The sequence below is a fragment of the Sapajus apella genome, unplaced genomic scaffold (assembly GCF_009761245.1).
Source record: "Sapajus apella isolate SASKATOON/1434 unplaced genomic scaffold, GSC_monkey_1.0 scaffold32, whole genome shotgun sequence".
NCBI lineage: Eukaryota > Metazoa > Chordata > Mammalia > Primates > Cebidae > Sapajus > Sapajus apella.
Window position 1 is genome coordinate 1,910,807 of NW_022436972.1, and position 9,744 is coordinate 1,920,550.

A 9,744-nucleotide genomic window follows, 5' to 3' on the forward strand; every position below is an offset into this window, starting at 1 on the left:
TGAAAATAACTTTTAGAGTTAACTACACATTTATTTTTAGTAAATGAACTTAACATTGAACCTTGCTTAAAAAGATAGCCCTACTATAGGAATACGTAGGTGTCTCCTAAAAATGTATGGTGATATGTGTGGCAAATAAGTTTATCTATTTTTTATTTATTGACTGAGAGGGTCTCACTGCTGTGCAGGCTGGTGTGCAATGGCGCCTTCATAGCTCACTGCATCCTGGAACTCCTGAGTCCAAATGATCCTCTGCCTCAGCCTTCCCAGTAGCTAGGATTATAGGCAAGTGCCTCTACACCTGGCTAATTTTTAAATTGTTTTGTAGAGATAGGGTTTTGCTAGGTTTCCTAGTAGGGTCTTGAACTCTGGGCCTCAACTCTTGCATTGGCTTCCTTCTAAAGCAGGTTACAGGTGTGAGCCACTGTGCCCTACCATGTTGACTTTTCTTTTTTTTTTTTTGAGATGGAGTCTTGCTCTGTCACCCAGGCTGGAGTGCAGTGGCATGATCTCAGCCTCCTGGGTTCAAGTGATGCTTCTGCCTCAGCCTCCTGAGTAGCTGGGATTACAGGCGCCCGCCACCATACCAAGCTAATTTTTGTATTTTTAGTAGAGATGGGGTTTCACCATGTTGGCCAGGCTGGTCTCGAACTCCTGACCTTGTGATCTGCCTGCCTGGGGCTCCCAAAGTGCTGGGATAACAGGTGTGAGCCACTGTACACGGCCAAAAGTTCGATTCTTTAACACGGCCCGACAAGGACTTTTGTGGACTCTGCTCCATTCTCCATTATCACTACTACATTCTCCCTAATAAAAGCCATTTGCTTTGCTTAGAATGCTCTTCGACTATACACTGACTACAACGAGCAGTAATACTATTAACAACAGTTACAACCTACAGAATTCTTATTAGGCATGGGACACTTTACATATATTGTGAGTTTATAATTTATGAAGCAGGTACTATTCTTATTCCAGGTGTACAAATAAGCCACGGAGAAATGAAGCAATTTACTGAGAGGAACACAGCTATTAAAGTGTAGGCACTTTAATCTGTTTCAATCCAAATCTGTCTGAATTCAATGATGTTCCCAAACCCTGCTACTAAGGTATCAACTTTTTCCAAGAAGTCTAACCTGTTTAATATCCTCTAATAGCAAATGTGATAAGGTTAGTACTTAAGACACTGGTTTACAACGACCTGTATACTTTATGCCTCCCCAACCGGAAGATAAACAAGCCACATGAACTCAGACAAGAAGGCATTTTGTTTACTCTTGCTTCCCCAGCTCCTACCACAGTTCCTGGTACACGTAATGGGTGTTAATAAAGATTTGTTGAATAATCAAATAAGTGAAACTGCTTTTTAACACAAAGCCGTAATACAATGTAATTATCTTCGAATTTAGCTAAGGAACATCATCAAGCTTACCAGTTTGTGATCTAGACTCCACCTTTCCCCATTTTTTCCGTGTGGTACTTTTGCTTATATCCATTTTTCTGTGACTTTGTCTGTTTGCCACAATTCCTTAAATACTTCCACCCTTCCCTTTCATGACAGCGACTTGCCGTTTGTGAGCCTCTTTTACAGAGAAAAACTAGAATGTTACTTTTCCCTTCACAGCAATTCTTTAAAATTCCTGAAAGCCTTTAAAAGGATATTAGCACAAACATCAGAGATCGCTGAGGGAAAAACTATCTTTAAAAAATGAATTTCAAATCAAGGCTAGGCTGATTGGAGGAAAGCAACCCAGTATATTTATAAAGGAAATTTCCAGACCCAGGTGGCATCCCATTTTTCATAATTTACCGAAGGCCCTTGGTAATATAAATGCAGAGAAAACAGGTGCTGCACTGAGCAGGGGGTCTGTCTAAATCAACCTTTTTGGCTCCATTTTTTGACAAAGGGCCAAGAGGTCAGCGTCATCGGTCCAGTAATTCTCATTACCTTCCAGGGGAAGGGGAAAGAGAAGAGGGGGTGAAGAAAGGAAATGGGGAGAGGAAGTGTGGCAAACAAAATATTCTTCAGGTAGAGCCAGGGCTCGGGCCGCGTCCCCAGGTGGCCCCTCCAAACGACCGTTTACGTTGTAAATTTTCTTTTCAATGAAAAAAAAAATGACATCTGGCTTTTTAAGTAAGAGAATATACGAATAAGGAAGGTATCAGGTCTCGTGAGAACTTCGGCGCCGGATCCGCGCCCGGAACGCCACCAAGGACCGCCGGTCCAACCGCCGCCCGCTCGCGGATGCCCCCGGGGGCCAGACGCCGGCCAGGCTTCCCCTAGCGCTCCCACTACCCAGAAGTCCCCGCGTCTCGGCGCGCACGCGCAGCGGCGACGACCGTCTCAGGAAGAGGAAAATGGAATAAACAACTCGGAGGAACCAGAGCGCGAGAGAACCAGTGGAGGCAGAATTTAAAAATAAACTGGCCCCTCCGCCCTCCCCACCCGCTCGTCGCCGCCGCTCCCTCTTCCCCTGCCCGCGCCCTCGAAGTCCCCGTCTGGGCCCGCGCGCCCACCCCGTCGTCCCGCGCGGCCCCTTTAAGAAAAGAGAACGAGAGAGTGAGTGAGAGAGAATCCCAACTCTCCCCCTACCCTCCCTCCTTCTACCCCCTCCTCCCTCCCCTCTCCCCTCCCCCCTCTCCCCGGGCGGCTCCGGCTCCCGCAGCGGGACAGACCCACCCGCCCAGGCTTTTATCCGGCACCGGCAGCGTCTTCCTTCCCTCCCCCGTCTATGGTGGCGGCGGCGGCGGCGGCTCCTCGGGCGGAGGCTGAAGACGAGGCTGCGGCGTTGCCATGAACAGTGGCGGCGGCCTCCCGCCCCCCTCGGCCGCCGCCTCCCCTTCCTCCTCCTCGCTGGCGGCGGCAGTGGCGGTGGTGGCTCCGCCGGGGGTCGGGGGTGTCCCGGGAGGGGCGGCGGCAGGAGTGAAGCTGAAGTACTGCCGCTACTACGCCAAGGATAAGACTTGCTTCTACGGGGAGGAGTGTCAGTTCCTGCATGAGGACCCGGCCGCCGGGGCTGTCCCGGGCCTCGGCCTCCATAGCAACAGCGTCCCCCTGGCTCTGGCGGGTGCACCCGTGGCCAGCTTTCCGCCCGGAGCCGTCCCGGGCGGGGGAGCTGGGCCGCCCCCCGGGCCCAAGAAGCCGGACCTGGGGGACCCGGGGGCAGGAGCCGCAGCAGGCGGAGGAGGCAGCAGCGGGGGACTCGATGGACCGCGGCTGGCAAGTGAGTGTGGTCCGGGCGGGGCGGGCCGTGGCGGCGCGGGCCGTGGCGGCGGAGGGCAGGCCTGGGGCCGGATGAGGCCCTGCTGCCGACGGGAGCTGAGCCCGGCCCGCGGGCTCCCCCCTCACCTCCCAAGGCGGTCTGAGAGGCCTAAGCCGGGCTTGAGCCCTACTTCTTCCTGCTTCCCCTCCCCGCTGCCTCTGGCGAGCCGGGGAGCGAGGGGAGGCTGGGTTCCCGGGAACGTGGGTGGGAGGACTGGGGTGATGTGAGTGGGGGCGGGGAGGAAGGGGGATGGGTTGTGGCGTGCGGTGTGTGAGAAAGGGGGTGTCGTTTCCGGGGGGTGTGGAAAGGGGCTGGGTTTGCAGGCACATGTGTTTTGCGTGCCGGTGTGGAGTGGCGTCTACAGTGTTGAGGTTCCCTAGTGGGGAGGGGTGTGTGTGCTGGGGGGGCGGGAGGTGGGCGAGGGAGGTGAGGGGCGGGCTTAAGGCTTCGTGGAGTAGGTTGAAAGAAGGGAAAAGTTTGTAGAAGGCTTGTGGGAGAAAGGTTTTCCAGGCAGGAAATGCTTTCTAAGGATTAGGAGGGAGAATACTGCTGCATTCAAAGTGTGCTCAGGTTTAATAGAGAGTTTAGAGACTTCACAAAGACGCATTTCAACAGTTTCCCTGAAAGCTAGAGTAAGTTTCCTGGGTGTCAGTTGGGATCCTGTCTTCTACAGGTTTGTGTCAAGCAAACTCTTAGCATTGTGTCTTGAATGCATGTCATGTGCAGCCTGCATTTATGTTCGACTGAGCACTTGGGTGGAGACACCTTAAGGCTGTTTATATTTTCATTTGTTAACTTTTTTTTTTTTTTTTTTTTGAGACAGTGTCGCCCTGTCACCCAGGCTGTAGCGCGGTGCTCGGCTCACTGCAACTCAGCCTCCCAGGTTCAAGCGATTCTCCTGTCTCAGACTACCGAGTAGCTGGGATTACAGGCAGGCGCCACCACGACCAGATAATTTTTGTAGTTTTAGTTGAGATGGTGGTCTCGCTCTGTTGGCCAGGCTGGTCTCGAACTGCTGGCCTCAAGTGATCTGCCCTCCTTGGCCTCCCAGAGTGTGTTGTCAGTCTGTTGACTTGCAACTTGTTGGTTGTTAGTGGAGTTTACAGTTAACATAAATGTGAGTGTAATTCATTAGAGAATGTTGCCTTTATGAATAGAGCCGGTGCCAGATGTTCCTGTTGATTGACCGTTTCTAAACCAACTTGGAGTCCTACTTTCCTGGGAATTCTGGAGAACTTTTAGGTCTTGAAATAATCTGATAGTTCAATTTGTACATGAGAACATTTTGTCTTTTGACACTGTGAATGAATCTGATAGAAAGTTTTAGTATTTAATTGCTCTATGAGGGTTAATACCTTCCCCGGGGTTTTGCTTTCTTGCTTTTTCTTCTAAGATGGGGTCTTCCTCCGTTGCCCAAGCTCACAGCAACCTCCGCCTCCCGAGTTCAAGTGATTCTTCTGTCTCAGCTTCCCAAAGTAGCTGGGACTACAGGCATGCGCCACGACCCCCGGCTAATTTTTATATTTTTAGTAGAGATAGGGTTTTGCCATGTTGGCCAGGCAGGTCTCAAACTCCTGACCTCAGGTGATCCTCCCGCCTCAGCCTTCCAAAGTGCTCTGATTACAGGTGTGAGCCACTGTGCCGGCTAGAAAGAGGCACTTTTTAAAATGGTGGTGTTCCACTTCATAGGTGATCTTTCTAGGATTTTCTTTTTTAAAAAAACTCTTAAAGTTTTATTTATCTATTTATTAATCTTCTCCTTGACAGACAGCTCTGAAGATCTTTCTAGGATTTTCTTACCTTTTTTTTTTTTTTTTTTTTCTGAGATGGAGTTTTGCTCTTGTTGCCCAGGCTGGAGTGCAGTGGCGTGATCTTGGCTCACCACACCTCCTCCTGGGTTCAAGCGATTATTCTGCCTCAGCCTCCCAAGTAGCTGGGATTACAGGCATGCACTACCACGCCCAGCTAATTTTGTGTTTTTAGTAGAGACAAGGTTCCTTCATGTTGGTCAGGCTGGTCTCCAACTCCTGACCTCAAATGATCCTTCTGCCTCGGCCTCCTTAAGTGCTGGGATTATAGACGTGAGCCACCTTGGTGGCTGAGATTTTCTAATTAACACACAATAGGTAGTATATTTGAGACATGAAAGATAGGACAGGATGTAAGCCTGTGAAGACGGGAGGTGAAGGTAAGCACTGTTAAGGTGGAGGAAAAAATATTGGCAGTGTCTCAAAGGTGAGACTATTCCATATCTTAGGAAAATAATTGAGATATAAGGACTTGAGAGGATAGGCAGTTAATGCTGAAAAGATTTTAAAATTAATACTTTGTCACTTAGCAAAGGTTGTCTGATTAAATAGTTGATTTATGTATTTGGATTCGGTGGTGTTTGCTTTAGCTTGACTGAAGCCTAAGGCTCCCCTTTTCCGTGATAGGCTTCTTGGTATCTCTTAGTAGTTCTTTATGGATGGAGATCTCATCATAAGGAATCACAACCTAGGTATTACTGAGAGATAACCAAGTAGGGGGAAATAATGTTGCTCAGGAATCAGGAAAGAAGGTTGTGTTGGTAATTGTATGGCGGCTTTGAATTTTTACACTTACTGTAAAATTTTCAGTTGACTTTCTACCTTTTGCTGTATTCTTATTCTGTGTGTTTTAGACAGTATTGATATATTTGTTTCTTTTATTTTAAAGAGATGATGTCTAGCTGTGTTGTCCACGCTGGTTTCGAACTCCTGGGCTCTAGCAATCTCCTGCCTTGACTTCTCAAAGCACTGGGGTTATAGGTGTGAGTCACCACATCTGGCCTTGATTTGTTATCTTTTTTTTTATTTGTTAATTAAGTGGATGAGGCAATTAAAATAGATGGTACATCTTTTTTTTTTTTTTTTTTGAGGCGGGAACCACGGCGCTGGCTATCATGCCCCTCTAAATTGGGAGAGTTGTGGTTTCCCAGTGTTGCCCAGGCTGGTCTCAAATTTTGGGGCTCAAATCGATCTGCCCATCCTGTGAGTCACCATACCCCACCATAATTTAGTATTTTTAATCTCCATGTTTGTGAATTTAGATTGAATTATTTTACAACAAAAGAAACAAATATTGGCAGTGGTTTAAACTGTAAACCAAATTTATGGTTTCCCTTTAAGGGCATCTCTTACCTGTGTTGGAATTAGGGCTGTTGATAGAGCATAATTCTCTCCATTTGGACTCATTCCCTAACTGGATGACTTTTATATCTAGGCATTTGAGATTTTGACCCTAATTTTAGTACATCACATTTGCAGAATTGTTTTTGTTTTGGTGGTGGTTCAGGTAGTGTTAAAAACTTGGAGGTGGGTGCATGAGAAAACTTTATCCTTATTTGCAAGCATTGGAACACTGAAGCAGAAAAGCTTTTTCTTAATACACTTAGTTGCAGTGATGTTTCAGCCTTATAAGGAAATTGCAATTTAGTTTTTTTTCTTCTTCTTCTTTTTGGGGAGGGAGTAGGGGAGTTCTTGCTGTGTTGTCTAGTCTAGGGTTGGACTCCAACTCCTGGGCTCAAGTGATCCTAGCACCTCAGCCTCCCAAGTAGCTGGGACTACAGGTGTGCGGCATAATGCCTAAATTACTTTAAGTTTTTAACATTTCATATTTCTTGTTAGTCTTGGGATTTTTCTAAGGCTTGAGAGTGATTCGATTTGTATTCAACTGAATTATCTATTCACATTTAATGAAGTAATTCCAATATTTTCAACTGGTTAGATTTTCAAAACTGCTTTAATTTTCAAAGTGCACAATTTTTCCCAGGTAAAATATTTATTATGCCAATATTTGTATTTTATGTACATAATTTGAAACCCAGTAGATTTAATTTACCAAAATACAACTTTTCAATTCTACTAATGTAGTTACTAGTAAATAAGACATGTCCCAGATAGAATCCTGGTTCCTTTATTTACTAGCTTTGTGACTGAGCGAATTTTTAACCTTTAAGCCTTAGTTTTTCTCATCTTGAAAATGGAGATGTTGTTATGAGAATTGCATGGTATTGAATGTACATAATGAGGTTTCAGTCTTAGTTGTTGCTATTATTGAATATTAACAATCTATAGTTAACCTCTACATTTCCTTTCTTAAAATTTTTGAGAGCATATATTGAAGAACAGTAAAATAGCTACAGATTATTGAATCGTGGTTGTCTGTCCAAATGGAGGAGAGTAGAGCCATGGATAACTTGAAGTTCAAATGTTAAGTTTGGAGTATGTAACATATGGTGTGTGGCAAAGCTGTTTTTGTTTAACCCAGGACTAGACTTTTCATGTCACAAACCTATACTAAAGGACAGAAAAGTGAATACTGGGAATTTGCCATTAGGATAGCTGGCCTAAGTTTAAACGTTTTTATTGGAATAATACACTAAGTATATCAGAAAGACTTCATAATAACATTCATTTCACTCATTTAATATCCTGCTTCCAAGGTGGTAAGCTCTGATTTAGGTGACAGGAACGAAAGAAAACAAAATTCAACCCTAATGGAGTTTAAATTCTAGTGGGACTCTAAACATCTATAAGGTAATACTTGGTTTTGATAAGTTTTATGAGGAAAACCCAAGGAGGGATAACATAACTACAGGTAAGATTCAGTTAATTAATAAAGCACTTTTTCCTGTGAAAGTGCATTTGATGAGATCGGGCGTGTTTGGGGTGGTATGACCGTAGACTGAAAGCGCATTTGAAATGAGCCTTTAAGAAGATAAATGATTATCAAAAGCAAACCAAAACATCCTTTTATATTCCATTTTGAGGAATTTATTTTTTGACTAGTCAAGTGCAGTAGTGAGAAGGGGGGAAGAGTATAAGGAGTTCGATCTATAACTGACTGTGAACAATCAGTTGAGGAATTGATTTCCCCAATTTTAAACTTTTTATTTTGAGATAATTATGAAATTATTTGCAGTTGTAAGAGATAATACGGATATCTCATGTACCCTTTTTTTTTTAAGTAAAGGATGGTAACATCTTTTATAGCTGTAGTACAGTATCATGGCTAGTATTGATTGCTGTAGATTTCCACAGTCTGATTTGCGCTCGTGTGTGTGTGTGTGTGTGTGTGTGTGTGTGTGTGTGTGTAGATGGTGCCTAACTTAACAATGGTTTGGACTTTATGATCTTTCAAAAGCAATACACATTCAGTAGAAACTGTACTTCTAGTACCCATACAACCATTCTGTTTTTTACTTTTGTACAGTAGTCAATAAATTTCATGAGATAATTAATAGTTTATTATAAAATAGGCTTTGTTCTAGATTATTTTGCCCAGTTATAGACTAACTGTAAATGTTCTGAGCACTTTTAAGGTAGGCTAGGCTAAGCTATGATGTTCAGTAGGTTAGGTTTATTACATATGTTTTCACCTTACGACATTTGCAACTTAGATTGGATTTATTGGGATATAATCCTGTTGTAAGTGGTTGAACATCTGTATTTGATCCTTTGGAATTTTATCACATGTAGGTTTGTATCCCCACCATCACTGTCAAGTTGTCTTTTTATAACCTACATTCCCTCCCAAACTTTGGCAACCACTAATTTATTCTCCATTTCTGCAATTTTATAACTTCAAGAATGTTCCATGAAATTATATAGCATGTAATCCTTCGAGATTAGCATATTTTTTCACTCAATCCCTTTTAGCCAAGTTGTTGGTATATGTCAAGAAATCATTTGCTTTTATTGCTGAGTTTTTCCTATCATTTTAAGTTGAAAAATTTATATCCGTCTTTGTTTTGGAGGAGTATCTTTTTTGCTTGTTTTTCTATAAACATATACAAAGCTGTGAACACTTTCAGTGTCTAGAAATGGCATTTAAAAAATCTGCGCAGCTGGGCGCAGTGGCTCATGCCTGTAATCCCAGCACTTTGGGAGGCTGAGGTGGACAGATCACCTGAGGTCAGGAGTTCAAGACCAGCCTGGCCAATGTGGCGAAACCCTGCCTCTACTAAAATACAAAATTAGCTGGGTGTGTTGGTGCATACCTGTAATCCCAGCTACTAGGGAGGCTGAGACAGAAGAACCACTTGAACTCGGGAAGCGGAGGTTGTGGTGAGCCAAGACCGTGCCATTGCCCTCCAGCCTGGGCAAGAATGAAACTCCATCGCAATAAAAAAAAAAAAAAAAAAAAAAAAAAAAAAAAAAGCGGGGCGCGGTGGCTCAGGCCTGTAATCCCAGCACTTTGGGAGGCCAAGGCGGGTGGATCACGAGGTCAAGAGATCCAGACCATCCAGGTCAACATGGTGAAACACCGTCTCTACTAAAAATATAAAAAATTAGCTGGGCATGGTGGCGCTTGCCTGTAATCCCAGCTACTCAGGAAGCTGAGGCAGGAGAATTGCCTAAACCCAAGAGGCGGAGGTTGCGGTGAGCTGAGATCGCACCATTGCACTCCAGCCTGGGTAACAAGAGGGAAACTCTGTCTCAAAAAAAAAAAAAAAATT

General features: G+C 44.6%; 2 protein-coding genes across 4 annotated transcripts in view; one reads left to right on the forward strand and one right to left on the reverse strand.

Moving 5' to 3' along the window:
* FLT3 (fms related receptor tyrosine kinase 3) overlaps positions 1-2,000 on the reverse strand; it is a 134,823-nt gene extending 132,823 nt beyond the window's left edge. The window contains exon 1 of the mRNA XM_032294388.1: positions 1,433-2,000. The gene's annotated coding sequence lies outside the window, so the exon portion shown is untranslated. The remainder of the gene's footprint in view (positions 1-1,432) is intronic.
* A 505-nt stretch (positions 2,001-2,505) lies between these two features.
* PAN3 (poly(A) specific ribonuclease subunit PAN3) overlaps positions 2,506-9,744 on the forward strand; it is a 160,478-nt gene continuing 153,239 nt past the window's right edge. For 2 of the 3 annotated variants that reach the window (XM_032294390.1, XM_032294391.1), the window contains exon 1: positions 2,506-3,224. In XM_032294390.1, coding sequence (XP_032150281.1) covers positions 2,795-3,224 — 430 coding nt within the window. In that variant the 5' untranslated portion in view covers positions 2,506-2,794. The remainder of the gene's footprint in view (positions 3,225-9,744) is intronic. The other variant, XM_032294392.1, reaches the window with a different exon arrangement.